The 26,485-nt window shown below is 35.9% G+C and overlaps 1 protein-coding gene and 1 pseudogene across 44 annotated transcripts in view; both read right to left on the reverse strand.

Annotated features, from left to right (window-relative positions):
• Nucleotides 1-4,063: 4,063 nt before the first annotated feature.
• LOC122134334 lies at nucleotides 4,064-7,899 on the reverse strand (annotated as a pseudogene).
• LOC109068981 (receptor-type tyrosine-protein phosphatase C-like) overlaps nucleotides 7,509-26,485 on the reverse strand; it is a 44,915-nt gene continuing 25,938 nt past the window's right edge. For 40 of the 44 annotated variants that reach the window (XM_042749440.1, XM_042749437.1, XM_042749447.1 and 37 more), the window contains 24 exons: nucleotides 16,377-16,433; nucleotides 16,161-16,274; nucleotides 16,040-16,057; nucleotides 15,688-15,927; nucleotides 15,156-15,353; nucleotides 14,578-14,688; nucleotides 14,301-14,432; nucleotides 12,080-12,229; nucleotides 11,777-11,926; nucleotides 11,281-11,507; nucleotides 11,113-11,173; nucleotides 10,553-10,655; nucleotides 10,416-10,447; nucleotides 10,230-10,333; nucleotides 10,048-10,138; nucleotides 9,892-9,959; nucleotides 9,719-9,755; nucleotides 9,385-9,482; nucleotides 9,137-9,262; nucleotides 8,823-8,980; nucleotides 8,574-8,709; nucleotides 8,255-8,401; nucleotides 7,786-8,152; nucleotides 7,509-7,643 (listed from right to left, as the gene is read on the reverse strand). In XM_042749440.1, coding sequence (XP_042605374.1) covers nucleotides 8,054-8,152; nucleotides 8,255-8,401; nucleotides 8,574-8,709; nucleotides 8,823-8,980; nucleotides 9,137-9,262; nucleotides 9,385-9,482; nucleotides 9,719-9,755; nucleotides 9,892-9,959; nucleotides 10,048-10,138; nucleotides 10,230-10,333; nucleotides 10,416-10,447; nucleotides 10,553-10,655; nucleotides 11,113-11,173; nucleotides 11,281-11,507; nucleotides 11,777-11,926; nucleotides 12,080-12,229; nucleotides 14,301-14,432; nucleotides 14,578-14,688; nucleotides 15,156-15,353; nucleotides 15,688-15,927; nucleotides 16,040-16,057; nucleotides 16,161-16,274; nucleotides 16,377-16,433 — 2,657 coding nt within the window. In that variant the 3' untranslated portion in view covers nucleotides 7,509-7,643; nucleotides 7,786-8,053. Of the gene's footprint in view, nucleotides 7,644-7,785; nucleotides 8,153-8,254; nucleotides 8,402-8,573; nucleotides 8,710-8,822; nucleotides 8,981-9,136; nucleotides 9,263-9,384; nucleotides 9,483-9,718; nucleotides 9,756-9,891; nucleotides 9,960-10,047; nucleotides 10,139-10,229; nucleotides 10,334-10,415; nucleotides 10,448-10,552; nucleotides 10,656-11,112; nucleotides 11,174-11,280; nucleotides 11,508-11,776; nucleotides 11,927-12,079; nucleotides 12,230-14,300; nucleotides 14,433-14,577; nucleotides 14,689-15,155; nucleotides 15,354-15,687; nucleotides 15,928-16,039; nucleotides 16,058-16,160; nucleotides 16,275-16,376; nucleotides 16,434-19,504; nucleotides 19,559-26,485 lie in introns of all 44 variants that reach the window. The other 4 variants (XM_042749448.1, XM_042749444.1, XM_042749408.1 and 1 more) reach the window with 3 other exon arrangements.

Here is a 26,485-nt window from a genome sequence, read left to right on the forward strand (position 1 = left end):
CCAGTGTGTTTATGTGTGTGTTTGTGTGTGAATTCCTCATTGTTCCAGGCCTGTACCACTCAAGACTCATAAAGAGAGAGAGAGAGAGAGACAAAACATGACTGTATGAGGACATTGGACACTGTGTGGGTTGTGTCCGGGCTCAACACATCTTTTGTATGAGATATGTAGCCTCTTTGTGTGCTGAGAGACCTTGTTTGCATTAGAATACTCAGTCTGGGGCTGGGCCGTCTCAGGCGGTCACGTGCACACCTCGCTCAGAAACCCCAAAACATACTCACAGCGAGCTCCATCACGCCGTCTCTCAATGGAACCAGAGTTACGCTGGCTTCTCGGGTCACATCATTCATCGAATGTAAAATGAAGTATAAGTGCAGACCCTCAAATCCAGAGCAGCTCATCATCTCCACAGTCAGATGCCGTTATTGATGCTATGGGTCTCCAGCTGTGGAGCTGAGCGTCACCTGAGGCCTGGCCGTCTGAATCTGTCTCAATGTCTCACCAGAAACCAAAGCGGGACAACTCTGTAGGAGCCACATGTGTGTCGGGACATTTATAGTCATAGATCCATTAATGAATGAATCTTTGATATGTCCAAAGAGTATAATGCATGTCCCAGGCTGGTTTAAGTGATTATTTTTGGAATAACACAATGTAAAAAATAAAATGTCTAACTATCTACAAGATATTAAGTAGCACTTAAATAAAATAAAAAGCAGTCTGGTTGTAGCTTGTTGTTGTAAATCTCTGCCAATAGCATGAGTTTGGGGGCGGGACTACCATCCCCCCCCCCACTGGTAGCTGATGTGGGTACTTTTGGGAAACAGAAATCTTTGTTTGAAAACAAATATCTTTGAAATTTGGATTGTTTACACTAGTGCAATAAAACAAGTTGTTTATCATTACACTGTTTTTTTTTTTTCAATCAAAACTTTTGTTTCTAAAGTGAATGTGAGCTGTTTATTTTTCATCCAATCACAGACTCACAAAACAAAACAAACTGCTGAACGAACAAAAACTGCCTACCTTAAAACAAACAGAAAATAAATAAATAAATAAATGGTTTACTGGAATTTAAAAAAGCACAATTAATGTAATTTCAAAACAATGTTTATTATGCCAAAGTCTAAATCTTATTGTATAACCTACTGTATAAATCATGCAAATATTGTACATGTAAACCATAAATATGTTCTTATAATTTCAGTTTGGGATAAAACATTTTGTGATAATGCAACATGAGTATGAGTTATTTTGATTAAACAACAACAAATCTAAGTTTTATTGTTTAAAAATATAAAAACAAAACAAAAAAAATAATAAAAACCAAAGATGATGATGATGATGATGATGATGATGATTAACAAACAAAAAAAAAAAAAAAAAAAAAAAAAACAATTGAGCAAAAACAAAATCTAGTTAATTTGTATAATTAAACTCAAAGACAGCTTTCTGTCAATAGCATGAGTTTGACCAATAGCAAATTGGGGAATGTTTGGGAAACATGTGGCATAAAAATAAGCTATGTTTTTCTTTACACTTTTTTGTTTATCAGTAAAAACTTTTGTTTCTAAAGTGCATATTTGTTTCATCCACCTACAGACTTACAAAACAAAAGAAAAGAAACAAAAAACAGCCCAATCGAAAACAAACAAACAAAAATAAAGTAATTTAGTAAATACAAAAATGAAACATAACTATTATATTACTTTGTACTTTTAGATTACTTTGAGATTATAGACCAAAAACAAAATCATCTTATGGACAAAATTTACAAATATTTGTATACATTTAAAAGAAAACTATTTTGTTACAAATGTAGTCCACATAAAATGTAAATAATAATAATAATAAATGGTAAGTGGCTGTGGATAAAAGCATCTGCTAAATGCGTTAAATGTAAATATAAAGTCCTGCACCCATATATTGCATGCATGTTCTGCACTTACAGATATGCAGCATGGCCAATAGCATGTTAACATGCACAGCGAGTAACCGCAGTGAGCATTTGAACATCTCTGAATTAATTTGCTATATTTAGTGTGAGCTTGAAGTGCTCAATTAGAGGCGAAACTCGTCACAGAGCAACACGCTAATTATAGAGTGTATAAGGGCAGTCTCACATATATAACCTATTCAAAATACAGTAGAGAACGGAGTCCTGATTCTAATACTTTTACACAAATACACAACAATAAGTAGAAAGAGGGAAACATCCGTCACAAATGTTGCATGAAAGATGCTATGATAATTGCAAGGCTGGGTGGAGTTACATGTGACAGCTGAATGCAAATGCTGCTCTTCAGATTCACTGATGATTTATTTAAAGGGAATTTCCCTCTTTGACCTGTACAGACGTGACTCACAGTAAAAGCGTTCACCTATATGCCCTATACAACGTTCAAAGCTTAGATTTAACAATTACACATTTACAGTTAAAAGGTCAAAATGGCTGCAGATATAATTGGATCATTTCAGTGAAAGGTACCATTCTGATACATCGTCATTTTCATGTCCAAACCTAACTATAAAAAAAAAGTATAATTTTTTTATTTTTTTAAAAAAATTTAAATTAGGTGGTTAAGCAATAAAAACCAGAAAGATAGTGAGCTTTAAATTCTCCTTTGCACGATTCACCCACAATTGGCCTCTGGATTTGGACCTAAAATAATATGATTTCAGAAATGTATTTATTTATTTATTCCAGTGTGTTATGAGAAGACAAATAGTTCTCTCTCCTGAATCACTGCAGGGCCACCGATGTCCCATTTTCTTTTACTGACTTAAAGGGGAAAATTAAATAAAGTGAAACAAATAGTTTTTTTTGGGAGACCTCAGCCAACAAACCATAATTTCAGTCAATAAAACAGCTTCTGACATAAACATTTTTTTCCTATCCTGACATTTTTAAAGATTTTAGGTAATTAAAATTGTTTTAATCGTATTAAATTATATATATTTTTAATAAAAATGATAATAAACACACTTGCATTTACAAATTACATGCATAGTGATATATTTTTATTATAGCCATATATAGTGAAAATAACTGACATATTTTCCTAATACCAGTCTATCATCACAAACATATTTCTAATTCATAATTGATATGTATTATTCATACCAAAGGCAGACTGGCTTGATGGACGTGTCTGTGTGTTTGCTTCTTTGTTAGCAAGCGCCATCTCGTGGCTAATGTATGCACTACAAAAGCCCGTGACGTTATAGGCATATTCTTCTGGTTCTACATTATTTACATTTTCTAGGCCAGGTTCATGCACCTGATGAGGACACAACCGGGTCAACAAAACCATAAAGAGGGTCTGACCTGGATCAGCACGAGTGACACGCTTTAGCTCGTGTTTATTTCACCTGTTTGAAGCTTAGAGCGAGGTAAAACACAACAGCTGTATTATTCAAGCTCTCCTTTATTCTTTTTTTCTTTTTTTTTCTTTTGTTGTTAAGTTACATCTGCTTAAAATGAAATATGTATTAAGCGAATTGGAGAAAAACAGTGAAATGAAAGATAGTTTGATAACAGCCCTGTAGTGCAAAGTCATCTTTGCCCTTGTTTTGGGTGTTCCCGAACATAAAAAGCACTTACTTCCATTAAACATTCCAAACAATATAATTTAGATGCAATAAAGCTGTGCTTTGATACAGTTTCCACACACAAAAAAAATAAAATAATAAAAAACAGAAAATATCGCCTGTAAGGTCTTATTTTACAATACATTCAAAATGCAATTTGATAGACTAAAAATCAAATCATAAAGCAAAACCTTTACACATGTTAATAAACAATATCAATATGCACAGATTTCACACAAACAGCATCATTAGCCTATACAGAAAAATCCAAACCGAAACCTGAGGCAGAAACGTATGTTTTAATGGATCAGTCAGATCCTAACCCGAATTCTCCACACAAAAAAACTCTGATCTAACATTTAATGTACAATGAAACTCAAATGTAAAACAAGAAATCAAAAGCAATTTTTTTTTCAATCACTCCTTGACACTTGGTGTCAAACTACCTAAAAAACTCCACAACCCAAACAGCTCAAATCTCCACGCCCTCGGCATGTCCATTTCTCTCCCCCTCGGTGCTGGGTTTCTCTCCCTCTGCTGGAGGAGCCTCAGCAGTGCTGCTCTCCTTGGCTTCCTGATCGCTGCTCTGCTTGGCTTCCTGCTCGCTGCTCTCCTTGGCTTCCTGCTCGCTGCTCTCCTTGGCGTCCAGCTCGCTGCTCTCTGCGGCTTTGCTCTCTTCCGCCTCCTTCTGGTCAGCCCCGGAAGTGCTGTTGGGCTCGCTGAGAAGAGCCGTGGTTTCATTGATGACCTGCGCGGCGTCATTTGCAGGTGGCGTCTTTACAGCGCCGTTTTGCACTGGGAAAGCGCCCTCTAGAGCCGCGTAGAGGAACTGGTACTGCTCCTGTGAGGAGTTTAGAAGTATTTTAGCATTTTAACGTGAAACAAAAGAGTAATATATTTGTTCATGGATTGTATATGAACTTGTGTGTGGTATATATTTGCAAACAACACTTAATTTGGGTTAAAACATCGTTGAAGTCACCTTTTAAGTGCAAGATTTCACATTTGTGACTGTGGACCACAAAACTAGTCATAAGGGTCAATTTAGTGAAAATGAGATTTATATGACATCTGAAAGCTGAATAATAGGATGAGATACAAATATCTGAAAATCTGGAATCTTAGGATGAAAAAAATAAATAAATAGAAAAATAAATAAAAATAAATCTAAATATCGAGAAAATCATCTGTGAAGTCCAAATTAAGTACTTAGCAATTCATATTACTAATCAAAAAGTACATTTTGATATATTTACGGTAGGATATTTACAAGATATCTTCATGGACTTAATATCCCAAAGATTTTTGGCATAAAAGAAAAATCAATCATTTTGACCCATACACTGTATTGTTGGCTATTGCTACAAATATACCTGTGCAACTTATGACTGGTTTTGTAGTCCAGGGTCACATTTAGCAAACGTTAGCAAAGATATACAGTTTGAATAAGCCCATGCTAAAATATAAATAGTGTAAATCATAGAAAAAAATAACCAAGGGTCATAAAAGATCCTACAATAACAATGGAAATCCCAAACTAGTTTTTTTTTTCTTCCAAAATGGTACAGATCAGTATTTTAAGGAAAGTACAAGATGATTAAATTTTTCCACTCTTCTGTAAACATTAGTCAGGGTAGTGCCAAATGTAATTTTTTTTTGACAGGAATGAAAATGAGGATGTGAGGGATTTGTTCAGTCATTCAATGGATTGTACCTTTAAAAACAAACTGATTTGTCAGCCGACAAAATTTTAGTTCATGAAAACATCATAAAATAGTTTTTAAAGTTGTGGGTTGAGAAAAATATACATTATCCAGTGTGTGCCATTGTAAAGCTGTAAATTTAACCCCCACAGCCTTGTTTTCACCCGTGTTAAATTCAGTATAGCATCTAACCTGGCTAAGATATATTGTTTTTATAAACAAAGCAAGAACTTACGGTTGTTTCCACTATCCCCTGTCTCTCCTTGCGCAAGTTTTTGAACTCCCCAAGACTCCCACCATATTCTCTGTCCAGGGAGATTCCAAGAGGTTCCATAAGGCACAGAAGATTCCGGTACGTGACGATCCATTGCTGAAATGAACGTTTGCGGAAGTTTAAAATCCAACAGTCCATCCACCCATGTCCATCAGGAAAAAAAAACAAAACAACTGGTGTTGATGCACTTACTTGCAGTGCACCACCATGGGGATGTTCCGGTTCATTCTACTGTTGTCATAATTGCCGTTCTCTCTGATGACCCTTATCATCTCTATCAACTCCTGAGCATTCTCCGGAAGCTCTTGGCCTCTCCATTTCAGGAACTGGTACTGATCCACCTCCAAGACGTCTAACTACTGTAACACCATACAAAACCTAACCAAATTTCTGAAGATAATTACGTCAAAGATATCCATGCTGAGGAGAAGGACTCTGGTTACCTTTAAGGACTTTATTTCCAGACGCCGTCTCACATACGTTGGGAAGCTTTCTGTCTTTTTTACCTCAATTTCCATGTCTCCGAATGTTTTCTTTTCATCTCCCCAGTACTGACTGCTATAATCCTGAAACAATACAAAATAAATTTGGGCTTTAAAACTGGGCAGAGATCAGTCAATTGCTTTGTCTGTCTGTCTGTCTGTCTGTCTGTATCTATCTATCTATCTATCTATCTATCTATCTATCTATCTATCTATCTATCTATCTATCTATCTATCTATCTATCTATCTATCTATCTATCTATCTATCTATCTATCTATCACTGTCTGTCTGTCTATCTATCTGTCTGTCTGTCTGTCTGTCTGTCTGTCTGTCTATCTATCTATCTATCTGTCTGTCTGTCTGTCTGTCTGTCTGTCTATCTATCTATCTATCTATCTATCACTGTCTGTCTGTCTGTCTGTCTGTCTGTCTAACTATCTATCTATCTGTCTGTCTGTCTGTCTGTCTGTCTATCTATCTATCTATCTATCTATCTATCACTGTCTGTCTGTCTGTCTGTCTGTCTATCTATCTGTCTGTCTGTCTGTCTGTCTGTCTGTCTGTCTGTCTGTCTGTCTATCTATCTATCTATCTATCATCTGTCTGTCTGTCTGTCTGTCTGTCTGTCTGTCTGTCTGTCTGTCTGTCTGTCTATCTATCTATCTATCTATCTATCTATCTATCCATCTATCACTTCTCTGTCTGTCTGTCTGTCTGTCTATCTATCTATCACTGTCTGTCTGTCTGTCTATCTGTCTGTCTGTCTGTCTGTCTGTCTGTCTGTCTATCTATCTATCTATCTATCTGTCTGTCTGTCTGTCTGTCTGTCTGTCTGTCTGTCTGTCTATCTATCACTGTCTGTCTGTCTGTCTGTCTATCTATCTATCTATCTATCTATCACTGTCTGTCTGTCTGTCTGTCTGTCTGTCTGTCTGTCTGTCTATCTATCTATCTATCTATCTATCTATCACTGTCTGTCTGTCTGTCTGTCTGTCTGTCTATCTATCTATCTATCTATCTATCTATCTATCTATCTATCACTGTCTGTCTGTCTGTCTGTCTGTCTGTCTATCTATCTATCTATCTATCTATCTATCTATCACTGTCTGTCTGTCTGTCTGTCTGTCTGTCTGTCTGTCTATCTATCTATCTATCTGTCTATCTGTCTATCTATCTATCTGTCTATCTATCTATCTATCTATCTATCTATCTATCTATCTATCTATCTATCTATCTATCTATCTATCTATCTATCTATCTATGTCTGTCTATCAATCCTTCCATCTGTCAGTCTTCCCCGTTGTCTCTCTTGTTATCTGTCTTTCTGTTGTTTGATCTATCCGTCTGTGTATCTAGTTTTACTGCTTGTCTGTCTGCATGTCTATCTATCCCTCAATCTTCTGTCTGTCTGTTTATCCATCTCTCTCTCTGTGTGTGTTATTGTGGGAGGTCGTACATTGCCGTCTTCTTGGCAGTCTGTGAGCATGACCAGTGTTTTAGTTTGTTGCTGGTACAGCATGAGCAGGAACTCTCCCGTCGTGTTTGGTAAAGGTCCCTGTGCTGCGATCAGACTCTTTTGACACCAGTAGCCCTGTTGGAAAGCAATAACAAGCATATTTGATTCATATTTACATATTCTAATCTATTATACAATTTCTCATACACTCTAATAACTGTATTAAAAAAGAATGATATTTTAGATAATATAAATTCAAGAGAATCAGGTTTTGTACAGAAATGAATGAGGCGTTGATATATTCATTAGATTCTTCTTCCTCATCTGAAGAATAATCCTCCTCATCCTCAGGGTCACTGGTCTGGTTGCCCTCAATATCCAGTCTAAACATGACTCTATTAAAGTCATCTGGAACAGAAATGGTCACTGGTAACTCATCTAATGCTAACTAATAATGAAGAAGTAAATTTGTGTCTGTATATTATATATAGTTTTGTAACATGCATTTGAAACCAAGATCTGCAGATTAATAAAGTTGGTGTTGGTCACTGACATGGGATAACATCTGAGTAGCGGTTTTTCTTCTTGTTGTCCTCGCTGCTTCCCGTGTTAATCGTTCTCCATTTTTTAAATTTGGGCAGTTTCTTTATAAAGGAAAGCAATGGAAAAACATGCTGCATTAACAGTCCAGGACATGTCAGTGTCCTAATAACCAATCAGCTGAAAATCAAAGAGGGAGGACAAACCTGGAACTCCATTTCAAGCAAACTGGGGTCACTGCCATCTTTCTGTCTGAGGGTGTTGAGCACTGAGTGGAATTCAGACAGTGAGACCTCTGTCTCTCCAAACATGGTGTACTCAATCAGAGCAGTGTGGATCAGTATGTACTGGGCCTATCACAATCAACAACACACACAGTTAAATATGCATAAACACATCCAACAAATGTAAAATAAAGGGTGCTACAACAGAATTTAAAGTCAAAACTGTCCAAAGTTTTAAAGTGTAAAATGGTGCGATACACCAAATGTATGGCCAATAAATCAGTGAATAAAATCAAATCACCTCCACTTGAACCATGAGGCAACGCTGGCGACGTAGTTTTGCTACGTATCCATAGATATCCACTCTGCCCTCTGCTTCGAGAGATTCAATCATTGCATCAATGCCGATATATGTTCCTGTGCGGCCGACCCCTGCACTATAGAAGATACAACAACATTCACATTAAGTTTTATCCACTCCAAATGACCCTTTAGCCAATAAACTTTTTGATACCAAATGCACATAATAATCTCTACAGCCCTGTCTTACCTGCAGTGGATCACAATCGGGCCACTGAAGAAGTTCTTGAAGGAGTTGACTCTTCTCCTGAGCTTCAGAAGCAGGCTGGGGTCTCCAGGCACACCATGGTCAGGCCAGCTGATGAACTGGATATGAGTGACTTCTCTTTCTGAGGCCTTCTCTCGCTTCTGTACACACACACACACACACACACACACACACACACACACACACACACACACACACACACACACACACACACACACACACACACACACACACACACATTAGGTTAAAAGCGTCTGAATGAAGCACATAAGAATAAGCGGACCACACACACTTACATTGTTCAGGATCAGATGGCGTATGATATAATCAGGACAGTGTTGCTCAGATCGGATTTTCACCACAAAATCGTCAAAAATCTCAGTTTCTCTGTCCAGAGACGGCCAGTACTGAGCGCACTTGATCTGAGAGGACAAACAGCAACAGCGAGAGGAAATAATTAACAAATAACTAAAAAAAAAAAATTAACAAAAACATGAATAAATACTATAAAAAAATTCTACAACAACACTGGACCAAACACAACCTTGTTTCCTTCCTCACAACGGGTGACCATGACAATAATGGATGACTTTTGCTCCCAAACCATTTGCCAAAAGTCACAAACAGTCTCATCCTTGGGTCCTGAAAAACACGTCCAACAAAAAAAATCTAGATCTAGCTATTGTTTAAACTTCAAAAATTTTCACTTTTAATAACCTTAAGTGTTGATGTAAACAATTCTGCTGCATTTTGATGGTTATCAGGCAACAGTGATATAGAACGTTGGGTAAAAGTGTGCATTCATTGGCTGCTTTAAAAGTGGCTTAGCCAATCACAATTTAGAATCATAACCATCTGTTTAATAAGAGGATTTTTACCTTGGGCTGCAATGTATTTCTTTGGCTCTTGATATCCCTGTAAGGGTTAATGCATTACAGTACAATTGTTAACTAGTTAATAAATAAATAAATATAATTTAGCTTAAATATTAAGTATAATATTTAAATTGTATTTAAAAATTACCTCCATTAATTTGATAAATGAGCCATACCTCGATAAAGCTGGCATTGATGTAGTCGTCTTCTCCTCCAGCTGAGAGAGTAACCCGATTATAGTCATCTGCAAATTCATGCACAAAATGATCAACTCTCTGACTGAAATATGAAATCTACACAAGGCACTGTGGGTATACTGGAGTGATATTTACAAGGCAGAATGTCAACGTAGCGGTTCTTGGACTGGTTTTCCTGTTTCTTTGCTTCTTTGATGGTATAATTGGAGAAAATGCGGGGAATGCTCTGAGGAGAAGCAGAATCTGAATGTATTCCTCATTATATTAAAACAGTAAATGTAGCTTCTGCAGATTTATGGTATATTATAGAGAATCACCTGAAACTCGTCCATAAACAGACGGCTCTCATCAGCGATCTTGGTCTTGTAAGCCTCCACCAAACCGTCAGCATAGATGGGCTCAACCCTGCGCAGCGGTTCTGCTGGAGGACATGAAACATCAGATTCTGAAAGCAGTTTACTTTTGGAATGCACTGAATTGACTGATAGGAGAGAAAAACATACGTGTGAGAGGAATCTCTTCATCTTCAGCAGTCCTGTGGTGAGAAATCCCATCAGAAACAGATATTTGATGAACATTTACAGAAAACATTGTAATAACAAGAGTTCAGAGGGCAGCCGGGAGAAACTGTGACACTGACCGCTTTCTTTTGAGAAGGTAAATTTTGAAGAGCACGAAGAGGAGCGCCACTGATGTCACAATGATCAGAAACACCAAGAATCCAACAACAGCCTTGTCATTGTCTGAGGAAGGAAAATATTTTCAGGTTCAACTATGCTGAATAAACTTCTTACAGTATTTTTGTACATTTAAAGGTGCAATCAGCAATTGTTTCCTCAATAAAAAGTTTTGCACAAGGAAGTGAATATGTTTAAAATCATGTACACTCAGATGAAATAAGATGTAGTCATATAAGTTGCCTAACAATTTTTTCAATAATGTTGAGATCATTAATCAATGAGCTTGCTTCTCAATATTTAAATACTTGCCAGTTGTTTATGTTTGTTATTGACCATTGTAAAATGAAGAAATAAAACACTAAAAATTAAATTAAATACTAAATACTAAATTACTTACTGCACCTTTAAAGCACTTTGAGAAAGATGATACATTTACAGTAAGATGTAAAAACGATAGAACTTAATTTAAAGGGCAAACATCTCCTCTTTTTGTGCTGGAATGAGAAAAGGTTGTTCTTACATAAAGTATTAGCTTTATAAGTAATGAAAGCTGAATCTCCTTCTTTATTCACGGCTGTAATCTGAAATGAATAAATGTGAACTGTGAAACACTGTAATTCCAACCCATGTGACACTTTGGCTTTAATGAATGACAGATGCTCAAAGACATTAGGTGGGATTCAAATACCTTAACATCATATGTTGCAAGGTAGTAAAGATCTGAAAATGTAAAAAAGCATTTGTCCTCTGGACCTGCAGTGATAGTTTCTCCATTGTATGTGATTTCAGCTGTGAATGTTCCCTCTCCTCCATTCCAGACTAGATCTTTTTTCATTTTTTCACAATTTATTTCAAGAGAATTGTGTGAAGGGTGTATTATTTTAGGTACTTTAGTTTCTGGTTTGATACTGGGTTCTATCAAACAGAAAGAAACGAAACACATTTTAGACACAATGGCATATCTTTTACATACAATTAGCATTCAATTGCAACATTTATGAAAACTTCATCCAGAGTAAATTGATTAGATATTGTCTTTATTGATTGAAAAGATTAAATTATTACCAATACACATTATAGATAGAAAATGCATGGGGTAAAACAAAAAAAACAAAAAAAAACAACAAAAACAAGAATGAAAACAAACAAAAAAAAAAAAAAGAGAAAGAAAAAATAAAACTTACTGTCAGAAAGTGTTGCATTGTTACCAGTGTAAATTCTGTAATATTTTTGGTTGACTGTTCCAGTAATATTGCAGTCATATTTTTTATATGGCGTTAATCTTGTAATATTACAGACTGCACTAGTGCCACTGAGTTTTGTACAGTTCACACCTGAAAAGACAAACCATACCTGAATTAGATATTAAACATCTTTTACCTCTACTAATATCATAAAAGACCCTGGAGTACTATTACAGATAATGTGCAGATGATAATTTCAGTGATGCTGTATTGGTAAAACAACAGGAAAGTTTGAGCTCTTACGATCACTGCTTCCATCACTGCCACGGATTTTGCAACTGACTGAATAACTGTCCCATTTAATCCCTGAGCATTTATCTCCCTCGAGTGAATTCCAGGAGATTTTCAATGAGCTGTTGGATCTCTGCTGAAATTGCCCATTATTTCGCCAATCTGTAAGAAAGAAAAATAGAAATCACAAACAATTAAAAAAAAAATAAAAAATCTTCACAATAGACAATTTAACACAAGGCTCTCCAACTCAAAAAAAAAAAAAAAAAAAAAAAGTAGAGTGGTCTTATTTGGATTCCTCAGTCACACTTGTCAGTGTATTGGATAACATTAAATATCAGTATCAACTTTTGTTAAAATAAATAACATCTTTAAAATGTAAAAAACAAACAAAAGATAAAGAAAAAAACACTAAAATAATAATCTTTAGTTTAATGGATGCCTAGAAGTTTAAGTGAAGTCAAAATGATACAATAAGTTTCCTGATGAAAAGAACAGAGTTATTATATTATATTATATTATATTATACTATATTATATTATATTATATTATATTATATTATATAAATTCACTAATAAAACACAGTGGAATTGATACATTTTTGTGATAAATTAAAAGTACGAAACCAAATATGTTGTTATAATATAATGATAAAAACCTTTTCATTGTTTAATATTATATATTATATATTTTTAATATTATTATTAATATATAAATTAAATTAAATTATAAATATATAAATTATTCAATATATATATATATATATATAGATAGATAGATAGATAGATAGATAGATAGATATAGATAGATGATGGCTTCTATGTTTATGTTCAGTTAATACACTCCAAAAAAAAAATAATCTAACAATCTTAATAAAACTTCAACTAAAATAACCATTTTTTTCAGGCTTCTATGTTTATGTTCAGTTACTTCACTTTAATGACAATGAAAACAAACAAACAAACAAACAAAACTAAATTAATAAATAAGCACAAAAAAACTTTTCCAACTTAACAAATCAGCAACATACACACACACACACACACACACATATATATATATATATATATATATATATATATATATATATATATATATATATATATATATATGTGTGTGTGTGTGTGTGTGTGTGTGTGTGTGTGTGTGTACAGTTGAAGACAAAATTATTAAATTATTAGCCCCCTATTTTAACACAGTATTTCTTATTATATTTCCCAAGTGATGTTTAACAGAGCGAGGGAATTTTAACACAGTATTTCTTATTATATTTTTCATCTGGAGAAAGTTTATTTCAATTTAACTGGAATAAAATAATGATTTAAAAAAGAAATTGCTAAGGTCAATATTATTAGCCCTCTTAAGAAATGATGTGTTTGATTGGCTATAGAACAAGCCACTGTTGTTCAATGACTTGCATAACAAACCTAACTTGCCTTATTAACCTAATTAATAATCTAAGCCTTTAAATTACACTGTAATCTGATGATGAAGTAAAATAATATGTACTGTCATCATGGCAAAGATGACAAAAAAAAATAGTTTAGACTTGAGAAAATTAATTTATCAAAGCATTTTCAAGTGTCAAGAACAGCCTTGAGAAGTATGAAGAGACCCACACAGTGGAGAACAGTGGCAGGAAGTGAAAGATTAAAATTTTTTTGTAAAGAAATCTATAGAGAGAGGTTTCTAAAGACCCAAGAACAACTGCCAAGACACTAGTGAATGATTCAGTCAAGTCTGGGTCTGGGATTGATATCTCAACGAAGACGGACACTAGAGGCTCGGACAGGAATAGACTGCGTGGATGCAGACCAAGAAAAACACCTCTTCTGAAGAAGAGACACCTCCAAGCTAGACTGAAGTTTGAAGGACAACTTGGAGAAAAACTATACATACTGGAAACATGTCCTCTGGTCAGAAGAGACAAAAGTTGAGCTTTTTGGTCATAGAGATGTTGCCTATGTTTGGAGTAAGAAGCGACAGATGCTCAACCCAAAGAACACCGTCTCCAGAGTGAAACATGGAAGGGGGAGTGTAATGCTGTGGGGATATTTCAGTGCATTTGGAACTGGGAATCATGTCAGAGATGAATCTCATCTGTCCATCTTTCATAACATATATTATTTTTTGATAGTTATCATGACATTACTGGTAAATATTCTCAGGTGTGCAGGAGAAAAAAAAGGAAGAGCTCTGAATCAGTGCCATCTGTTTTTTGAAATGAACTCACCACATTTTATTTGAAAGGACAGCTCATTACTCTTGATGTGTTGTTTCTCGTAAGGATATTCTCCAGTGCAGTTGTACTCTGTGTCTGGTAATAATGACACTGGGGTATTTAAATCATGAATTGTGCTGCTTTCTGATAAATAAAGAAGAGAAAATTCATTCATCATCTGTTTGTCTGTTTAATCATCAATGTAAACATAGTATGATTACAATAAAAAAAATAAAATAAAAATAAAAATCAGAATTCACAGTGCCATCGAAACATTTCCAGTACTTACTGTTCTCATTATTGGTGCAATTGATGATAAGCGTAGCATTACATCGTGCTGGTTTATTCATCCATTCAAACTGAGAGGGAATAGTTTCGTTGAAGTTTATGAGAGGCTTGACTGAAATGTAAACATTCAGATGATAAAAAAAAATAAATAAAAACAGATCAAACTTTTCAAATCACATCACAAACACGTCAGCAACAAACAGGAAAAAAGACAATGAATTTGAATTAAGGCAGCAAACTAAATGTAGAATTAAGTTTGTTTTAATTTTGTTATGATACACAAAATATGTTGTGTACTTGTATGCAAAGAAACAGATATTAATACAGAAATGTACAATGTCTATCATTATATTTAATACAGTCATTTTGCAATTAATGCCATTAAAATTCCAATTGGGAACATTCCTGTGTGTTGTGACCAATTCAAATTCACACTCATGAACTGAAAAACAGTCAGTTCAACAGCATGAATGTGAGTTTGCTTAAACATTCAACATTATTCTACAGACATTTATGTTTAAACAGCAGTAAAAATTAAACAGAATAATGATACATCTGTTTAGTTTATTAAATACCAACCTGGGGGCAGATCAACATTCATTGTGTAGGTACATGTGTCCAGTACAACGGTGTGTGTGGAGGAAACGCAAGAGTTTTGCTCCGTTATATTAACACATTCAGTCAGATTCCATTGAATACCAGTGAATACTCCGTTCAAACACACTTTATTATCTGTCACGCTTGACACAACAGTTTTTGGAACAGTTTCTCCATTTTCTGTACAAGAAATAAGAGACAAATATAAATAGATATTATTCACAATATCTATTCAGCAACATAATACAAATACACAGTTCAAAAACCTGACATATAAGAATTGTTATTGCTCTCTATGCTGTCAAAATAAATAATACAAAGCCCCCAAAGAGTATTTGGAGACTTAAAAATCACATTTAAAAATGACTAGCATTGCATTATATAACAAAATATCAATCTGATAAGTGTAAACAAACTAGACAATTTTAACTGTGAGGTCACTGTAAAATATGTCCCATCTGAGTCTATTTCAGTATGTTTTAATTCATGCAGAAATCTTCTTTTTCACACTTACTACTGGAAGTAAAGGTGTTGTTTCCACTGAGTTTACAGTCATCCACACTGACGGTGTACACAGTGCATGGTTTTAACCATTCAAATGGAATTTCAAAGGCAGTTTGGTTAGATATTTGCTCAGCACGGATCTCATTGTGCTTATCCTTTATACTGATTGTGTAATTCTGGTTCTTAGAGCCGTTGATATTCACCACATGAGCTTCTTTTTCTTTCATACTCTTCAAAACGCTGTACTGACCTGTGTGTAAGTGCATATGAACATTCACAAATTCATAAGAAGTAAACTGTGTCTTGATCAACACAATTAAAGTTGACTTCACACAACAGGCGCAATATAAACAAATACTCACATGGGCTTCCTGTGGTATCTGAGAAAAGCACATATTTAAATGTTAATCATCATAAATCAAGCAATTTTGTCTCAATAAACATCAATCATTTGTTCAGAGAACACAAACAGTGTGGAGTTACCCGTGATGCTGGTGAATGTGTGTAAGGTTGAGGGTGGTTGCGTGGAGGTGAGAGGTGTGATGGTAGTGATTGGAGGAGAGGTGATGGTGTCATTACTTGTTCTTGGTTGAGTTTCTAGTTGACAATAAAAGAGTTAAAACTGACTGACCAGGCTACAGATGTACTGCAAAGTTCAATTAATGCAGAAATAATGCATTTCAAGAAGCAAATCGTTACCTTGATCTGGTGATAGTGGGGTTTGTGTAGGAGTGTGTGAGGGTGAGGGGCCTGTTTCTAAAGGAAATGCAAGTTCATGAGCATCACTTTATGTAATTCACAAATATATTAAATATTGTACTAGTATTAGCCATGGTAAATTACACAATTACAAATTTGCACTAAATTGAAGCTGCACAACCTTTGATGTCAACAATAACATTTACAGGAGGTATAACTTGAAAAACTGTGTGATACTAGTGAAATATTTTTAATGTTTAAATACAAATATATAAATATGTAACAAATTAACTTTAAAATTTACAATATAATTATCAACATAATAATTAACATAATTCATGGTACACTTTATATTTTTGTAAAAATAATTTATAAAATGTGAAAACAAACTATAAATACTAAATTTCTACAAATTTGTCATGTGTTTTTAAATGAGACTGTAAAAAGATTTAGTTCAGTACAGAATAAATGATTGTTGGAAGACTACTATATATTCACCTACAAGCTTCATTACCTGACTGTGTGCTGGAAATGTTTTGTGGTGCAGAGAATAGTTACAAAAAAGTAACCATAGATGTATATATATTTTTTATTCTGACAAATGGTGTAATAAAATATCACCAGGAACGTCTATTTATACATGTATGAGTACAAAGGGTCCAGTCTGATTTCATGTTCATGTCTTTAAATGTTGCAACTGAAGAAAATAATATTGTAAAAATGTAAATAAGTCTGCAAAAGGTATTAACATTATTATTATTACAGGTATTAACATATTATTTTAACAAAGGATAAAGTTTTCTTTCTGATTAACAAAAATGTTTAATATTATTAACAATATTGCGGTCTAAAACAGTTCTAGGAACAATTTTCTGAGTTAATCACTATACCATACAAGTAGTTGCACAAATGGATTATTGCAGCTAAACATAAAAACAGTTTGTGTGACTATAAGGAAATGAACAGTAATCTAAAAAAAAAAAAAAATGCAGATCGGCACACAGGTGTGAGGGACTCTATCTAAACGAAATATATAAAGCTCTTACACTATAACTCATGTGTCAGTTATCACATCTCTCTATGTGTCATAGGTTGTCTAAAATGTGAAATTGTTTGTTTGGATCTCTCTCATTTCGTTAACGAAGAAGACGACGAAAAATATTCATTAACGAACATTTTTTTCTGTGACTAAGATGAGACACTGACGAGCTAAAAATATCTGATGACGAAATTATAACGAAATTTATGCCGCGTCTTAGTTAACTAGACGAGACTGGACTATAATGTTATTTGAGGACTACTGAACATTCAAAATGCATCCTAAGGCTATTGTCCTTCAAAATGTGCGTCCCTGTCATTGGATTGCGATCGGATAAGGGCCGTTCGCATAGGCTAATAAAACGCGAACTAGCGATCTGAAACAATGGCCGTGCATATGCTCCACTTCCTCAGCACGCGATCAGTTCTCAGCGCTCAAATACACACACAGCAGTCCAAATGTTTATCGTGTAGAGTATCTCACGTAAATACAGTAGGTTATGGATTAAGTGAACGTGAACAGGTGGGTGAAAACTGAATGTGTGTCAGTATTTCATGCATGCCTTCCGTCTTAAAAGGACAGCATTCCAAATTAAATACCTAGGCTATCTGTCATTAATGTTAACCAACAAAAGATGTTAAATAAATGTATACATGTTAAGTAAAACCTACTGTAACTGAAAAATGAGTTTAATTTGTATCTCTATTGTATTTGTTTTATTGTGCTTCTTTTTTTAATATATATATATATATATATATATATATATATATATATATATATATAGCCTCTAAATGCCATCTGAAATTTTCTTCTAGAATATATATATATGAAGAGTTCAGATGCAAAAGCCTCTAAATGCCATCTGAAATTTTCTTCTAGAATGATCATTTTTATCAAGCTCGTATATTTAAGTTCAGTAATTTCACTTAAATGACAATTAATAGGTAATTTTCATTGTCATTTAAAAATACTGCAGACTTTCTTATAACTTAATAACTTAATAATTTGTCTTTATTTAATGTAATTTAATGCATTGTTCATAGAGTAGATCTTTTCCAGATACTTCACTAACAGGAAGTCTTCTGATTATTAGATGACTGCAGTCTTGTGATGATAAGAGATACACATATGATCCCTTTTCACAGGCTGTAATAATACACACACACACACACACACACACACACACACACACACACACACACACACACACACACACACACACACACACACACACACACACACACACACACACATAAAGCTAAAGGAATGACAGAAAAGTGTTTAAAAAGTATCTTAAATCTTATAAATAAATAGATACATCGTAATATTTTAAGGGTTAGTCTGTGTTCCTATAAAACACAGGTTTCATCAGGTTTGCATTCGATTTACAGTCCTACTAGTCATCTACTATCAAGATCAGTCTTGTAATACTTTCAATTCCAATGTATTTACTCATGTTACTCATATATATATAATTTTATTTTTTCCTTTGTATTTGAGAGATTGTGTATGAGAGTAATAATGCAGGAGTGTGAGTTTGATGTCAGCTTTATCTTTGGTGGTGTTATCTGCAGGTGTGTTTGGTGATGTGGTGAGAGGGGAGAGATTTGACTGAGGGACTGTCACGATCATGAAACAAAATATAAGCTTATCAAGTTACTAATAATTAGTAATTAATATTAAACAAAATTTTATGAGAATTACCATTAGCAATGTTTGATTACAGATGAATTGGCACCAAAATATACAACTATGAATTAAAACTATTGGATATTTGTGAGATATTTTTTAATATTTAAATATACTGTATTAAACTATGTTTACCTCCAAAATATGTTTATTTTTATTATAGAAACTTGCCTAAAGCTTTTTTAATATGAAAACACACACACAAACACACACACACACACACACACACACACACACACACACACACACACACACACACACACACACACACACACACACATCAGTCATCGAATGTACTCAGTAGTACGCAGCAGGGCATGATGGGAAGCTGGAGGTCAGAATGTGAGAGATTGTGTGTGAGAGTAATAATGCAGGAGTGTGAGTTTGATGTAAGCTTTACCTTTAGTGATATTTGTGTTTGGTGAAGTGGTGAGAGTGGAGTCTGTCTGATTGCCTATAATGATGGATTGACAGCATGTAACAATATTTAAGCATGTCAAGTTAATACTGTATACTTTCTGTTCCATATGTTTAATCAGGAACAGCATAGAAACAGAGCAACACTTACCTGCATCACAGTGTGAGATAAAAAAAAAAAAAAAAAAAAAACATATTAATTACCTTCATCAGAATTACATAATCCAACTCAACTTTTAATAATTTAATTATTTCTAAGATTTAACAGAATGAACAGCTTTTGTGCTAAAAGGAAGTGTTTTCTCCTGCTTTTTAAAAGACTTTGCTCTCCTAACTATACATGATTATGTGACTAAATTCATTTTATTATTGCCATTTAGAAACAGTTGAAACATGCTAAGTATTGTAACAGTTTTTTTCAAAAATAGACTAAAGCAATGGAAGAAGTAATGATGCTGCAATCAGTGAAGCTCATTTATTTTGTCCAGACCTCTTTGTGAAGTTACTAAAATATAAAATAAAACTTCAGTTTTATTTCATAAAATATGACTTGAATGCAATTTTTATATCATGCAAATGTTTTCAGAAATGAATATGCATGATAGCTGGAAGATGACCTACATCTATTCACCAAGTTACAAGTACAGGCTGCTGCCCATTGAATGTTCTAACTCTTCTTCTACAAACAACAGCAACAACAATAAATTTAAATAAAAAATCAAAAATTCTACATTTCTTAAAATACGAAAAAAATTAAAAAAAAAATAAAAATCGTAAATAAAAAAAAAACAACAACAACAACAACAACAACATTAAATACAATGTTAAAATATATGGCTGTTTCTCAATTCCAAGAACGCAAAGAACGGACTTGTGTTATAGGAAGATAAAACTTAAAATATTAGATAATCCAACAATTGCAGAAAAACACTGGAAATTTATAAAATGGCCAATTGCACCCAAAGTAAAAGAAATGCAATTTAAAATTCTTAACAACTACTATCCATCTGCAGAGACACTGAGGGGTAGATTTGGTTTTGAAGTTGACCCTTGCGACTTTTGTCATGAAAACCCAGAACGAACAGAGCATTTATTCTTCCTTTGCTCAGTTTGTAGTAGGTTTTGGCAAAATGTCCATAGCTGGTTAAATAATAAAATTAGTGAACTTGAACAATTTACAATAGAAGATATTCTTATTTATAATTCTAAACTGACGAGGGATCTTTCACTTTTGATTAACCTTATCATCATTATGGGTAAATACCACATTCACAAAAATAAATGGAAAAAACAATTGCCAAATGTAAACTGTTTTAAAAATGAATTTTGTATGTTATTATCCTCCTTGAACCTTGTAAAAAATTCTAAACAAACTGTAGAAGCCATTTGTTATGCTGCTGAAATGTTTTTATATAATAAATGGGTAATCTAATTCTTAGAATAAAGAGAAAATGTATCAGTTGACATTCTCAGCCAATGAGCATGAAGCTGTGTCGTCAGTCAGTCGTTTCCCATCATGCTTTTGAATAGCGCAGTCGGTGGAGAGCAACTGCGCTCGACTGCTCAATCCGACACAGCCGCCTCGCTGTCGCGAGAGTTTTTTGGCACACGTCAGCATGACATCAGAGCAAGGCGGGCGTAACCGGCATGGCATGCAAACCTTCATGCATCTCGCGCTGATCACCGGTGATCGGTTCTGTGCAGATTTTGCTCATCTCAAACAAGCCTATTTACTCACCCTAGTTGCAGTTAAGCGTCATAAAAAGATGATAAAAGTTCATAGTTAAAAAAGAAAAAAAGAAAAAAGAACGGACTTGTGTTCTCGTGGAGACCGGTCTTGCTAAGCTTCCTTGGAAGAACGAACTCGGAAGGACGCGAGAACACAGAACGCACCCTTATGAGTATTGAGATGTGCTGCGTTCTTGCTTAACTGACCGCATAGTCACAGCATAACCAGCGGCCAATAAACCATAAATATAACATGACATTACAAACAAATAACTTATTAATCATAACTTATTAGTCATAGCTTATTAAAACATTTCGTACTATTATAGATAATATTTACATACAATATCATTGTATATCGGTTTATTTTACAGCGTTATATGTTTAACTATGACTATGTTATGATTCATTTTAATATGCCAATAAAAATACTGCAGACTTTCTTATAACTTAATAACTTAATAATTTGTCTTTATTTAATGTAATTTAATGCATTGTTCATAGAGTAGATCTTTTCCAGATACTTCACTAACAGGAAGTCTTCTGATTATTAGTGACTGCAGTCTTGTGATGATAAGAGATACACATATGATCCCTTTTCACAGGCTGTAATAATACACACACACACACACACACACACACACACACACACACACACACACACACACACACACACACACACACACACACACACACACACATAAAGCTAAAGGAATGACAGTAAAGTGTTTAAAAAGTGTTTTATCTTTAATCTTGTAATAGATACATCGTAATATTTTAAGGTTTAGTCTGTGTTCCTATAAAACACAGGTTTCATCAGGTTTGCATTTGATTTACAGTCCTACTAGTCATCTACTATCAAGATCAGTCTTGTAATACTTTCAATTCCAATGTATTTACTCATGTTACTCATATATATATAATTTTATTTTTTCCTTTGTATTTGCTACCTGGCCTTGACATCATACCAATTCTTTTCAGAAGCAATCCAGAAATTTGGCATACTGTCAAGGCAAGTACAGTGAAGAAAAAAAATTTGAATTTTTTTTTCTGGAAATGTATTGCATTTTTTTTTCTTTAAATCAGGGTCAAGGAAGACCAAGGACTGGAGGATGTACAGAATGCCAGGTTCATGTTTTCTTCAAGAGGCACTGAGCAACATAGTTTCATATCTGGTAAAAGTGTATTTTATATATATATATATATATATATATATATATATATATATATATATATATAATATATATAAAACATAAGTAAATATGTTTAGGACGCAAGATCGCTGAAGAACGCATATTGAGAAACAGCCTTTAACTATCATAAACTTAATTTAAACAACAACAAAAAAATGTTAGGTACAATGTACTTATTGTGTTCCTGTTGTATTGCAAAACACTTTTGCTGCTGTTGAGGTGGGATGTGGGTCAGGTTAGGAACAGGTTTAACAGTAATTTTACAGTAATTACAGAAATTAATTTAAGATGTACTTACATGCAGGTATTTTTAAATAGAAGTAAATCATAGTGGGTAACAATTTACTTACTATTGTAATAAAAATAAATTATGCGTAATTACATGCAAGTAACCCTAAACCTAACCATATAGTAAGTACATGTACACTCTAAAAAATCTTGGGTTATTTTTTCAACCCAAATGCTGGGTTGAGCCTTTTGGGGTTTTTTATGGGGTTATTTTTTCAGTGTTTGGGTAGTTTTTGTGTTACCCAGCCCCCGGGTCAAATGTAACAACCCAGTGTTTGGGTTGTTTTGCAGCTCCTGGGTCAATTGTAACAACCCAATGTTTGGGTAGTTTTTGTATTACTCAGATCCTGGGTCAGACTTAACCCAGCGGTTGAGTTATTTATCGCGGGGATTTGCTTCTGTTCTGGGGGGAGCAGTTCTTAGCGCCATCGAATTGATGCATTCGTCGGTAAAATACAGGTTTGTATACATTTTATTTTATCTATAAAATCGTTACTGTGCTGTATATCGTTCAATTTCATGCAGAGCAACACGGCGCGCGGTATGAATCACCTTTAACGAGTGTCACGGTCTTTTCGCGTGATGGAAAAACCTGATGCTTTGCATAAAATAAACGATTTTATTCGTAAAGATACAGAATACAAATACTTTGGATGTTAAAATATTTCCTCAAAGCAGTTTACTGTTTGTTTTTGGGCAGGTTATTAAGGCAGTCATAGTATATCACTTATCATGCAAACCAGAGGTTCTGCCGACTAATCCGTGAGCAGTTCCCCGCCGAACACGACTCCAGCTCGGGCACGAGAACCAGCGCTGCGCGGCGTAGTTACGGTGGAAACAGAATAACAGAGACTGGTTAATAACACCTAAATTACTTCTGTTTAATGTTTAATTTTCACTTTAAATGTTTGTTAAACAAGGTTAAATTTGGGCAATATGTATAGCCTATTAAAACGATATAAACAATGCTGTAAATGATAAATAAAGGAGAATAAAGGAAGTTATCATGCAAACCAGTGGTTGTGTCGATTATTTTAGAAACGTTTAGAGGATTTAAGTTAATCTGTAAACATTATTTAATGTATGAAGTAAAAAATAAGCTAGTAATATAGTAAAAATGAATAAACCATAGCTGGGTTAAATCAACCCATTATGCTGGGTTAAATAAACAACCCAATTTGCTGGGTAAATTAACCCAAGATGGGTTCTGTCCTATATTTACCCAGCCCTTGGGTTATTAACAACCCAAATTGGGTTGTTTTTAACCCAGTGTTTTTTAGAGTGTAGTTAATTAATATTACTCAGTACATACATGTATAATTACACTGTAACAAGGACACCTTAAAATAAAGCATAACCCCATCCTGTATATGTACAATAACAAGTGCACTGTATCAAATGATTAATTTAAATGTAAGTACATATTAGTTATTTACACTTAATATAAAGTAGGTCTGTTTATAGTCCTATATGAGAAGGTTATACGCCAACATAGTAGCAGAGTTCCCTTTCAGTTGGAACGGAGACGTCACGTCGAATGACCGACAAATTGGGATCTCGCTTAGAGAGACCAGTCTTCTTCGATTTTAAACTAAACGAGCCAATGCACATTGGCATGTGATTATTGCATCCAGCTGCTGCTGATCACAGTGTGAGTATAAATAGGCAGCAGATGCAGCGCATATTCAGCTTTTCGCTTCAGAGCCGAGCGATCACATCGTTCTGCTCCTGACTACTCTACTGAGAGAAGACTGAACAAGTTCAGCCACTCTTTGAGAGCTCTTCATGTTGGTGGAATGGCATTTCAGCAGTGGTGGTTTCCTTGTGACGAGTGGGTTGCACACATCAGGCTGCACTACCACCTGTTTATGTTGCAGGCAGCCATCTCCCCTGTGTGCTTCAGCACGCTAAAAGAGCTTTTTCCCTAAAAGAGCATTCACAGGTGCGTCTTTTTAAAGACAATGTTGCGTGGCAAACTCGACAATACATCTTTGTAAAGACGATGTGGGTTTTGCAATAGACAACGTATCACCCGGGCATTTCTGGATGTGGTTGTTACTTGGCACTGGGTGATGGTCACAATCGCTGCCTCACGTTTCTGGGCTTTAAACACACTGAGGTGGCGTTTGTGGATGAAACATGTTCTCATTGCGAGAAGATGATCATCTCGGAGTCGCGGGCCAAGCTCTGTCTCCTCAAAGGTGGCAGAGCTTCGTTGCCTCCACCTCGATCGTGTTCTCGTCATGATGGCAGTCAGGCGGGGCTACTTCAGGCAGTAGCATGGGCGGTCTGGGGGTAACAGTGATGGCAAACCCTCCAAGGAACCAACCCTCGGGGAACCATTGCTCCTCTTGCACTCTGCAACCAGTTGAGCTGCCAACGGAATGTGCTGGGCCCTCTACAAGGAGTGTACCAGCAGTATCCTTTGGAGCTCCTCCTGACGACCGGATGTCGATTGCTGCATCGGTGGGGGAGCTGGAGCTTTCTGGAGAGGAAGATTTGGCTGCGCTGCTGTCCTCCGGGACTGTAGCAATGCCTGAATCGGATCCAGAAATAACGGATATGCTTTCCCGGGCTGCTGAGGGGTTAGGGACCACCTGAGCCCTCGAGCCTGGATGATTGGTTTCTCGGGGTGGCTCGCGCTGGTTCTCAGCACCCTGCCTCGGTGCCTTTCTTCCGGGAGGTGCATGAGGAGCTCACCAGGTCATGGACAGCACCTTTAACTGCCGGAAACTGATCTGCTGGTTCCTCCTCCCTCTCCACCCTTGATGGTGGTGCAGCTAGGGGGTATACGGGGGTTCCCCCGGTGGAGTGAACGGTTGAGTTGCAGTCGTGTCCTAATACCGCCCACGCATCTGCCCCTCCTCCTGCGCCGCATCCGCAGCAGCCTCCAGCAAGTGGCACCGTGGAGCTAGGGCGCAGGCAGGCTGCCCCACCCGTCCTGACCCCCGTCAAAAATCTCAACGAGAAGAAGAGCAACAATCCCCCTGACTCCCGACCCAAAAGGCACCTCTCCCTCCTCCAGAGGAGGGCCAGGTGTAGAATCTGGAAAACTCAATGAGAGAGTGGTTTTCTCTGTCCCTGGGTCCTGGGAGGGTACGGAGAGTCACAGACCGACCAACACCGGAGCACACTCATCCTCCTCCTTTACCAGCAGGCAGCAGCCGGTGGTTCGAGAGCATCAACAAAGGCCCAACTCACGCATTCTCTGCAACCTGTGGAACCAGGTAAGCGTTGCACCACACATTTAGACCCCTCTTCGGTTTACAAGCCGCCCGAGTTAGGTGCCTGTGTTCCACCGCGCTGCTCCACTGCGGGTACGGCAGTGGTTCCGTTGGTCCCACTCGCATGGTATCTGGGGGCCTGGCTAGCGCTACCCAGCCCATCTCACTGGCTTCTGTGGACCATCAGGCTATGCAATTAAGTTTGCCTGGTGCCCCCCCCCCCCAAGTTCAGTGGCATCCACTCCACAACAGTGAAGGCAGCCGATGCTCTTGTCTTGAGGGCAGAGATCACTGTCCTACTGGTGAAGGATGCGATAGAGCCAGTCCCTCCAGCCAATTTGAAGATGGGGCGTTACAGCCCTACTTCACTGTACCCAAGAAAGGCGGTGGGGTACGACCAATCTTCGACCTGTGTGTCTTGAACCAGGCCCTTAACCAGTTACCGTTCAAGATGTTGATGCAGGAACGCATCTTCAGGTGCATCCATCCCTTGAGATTGGTTTGCAGCAATTGACCCAAAGGATGTGTACT

Source organism: Cyprinus carpio, chromosome B22 (genome assembly GCF_018340385.1).
Source record: "Cyprinus carpio isolate SPL01 chromosome B22, ASM1834038v1, whole genome shotgun sequence".
NCBI lineage: Eukaryota > Metazoa > Chordata > Actinopteri > Cypriniformes > Cyprinidae > Cyprinus > Cyprinus carpio.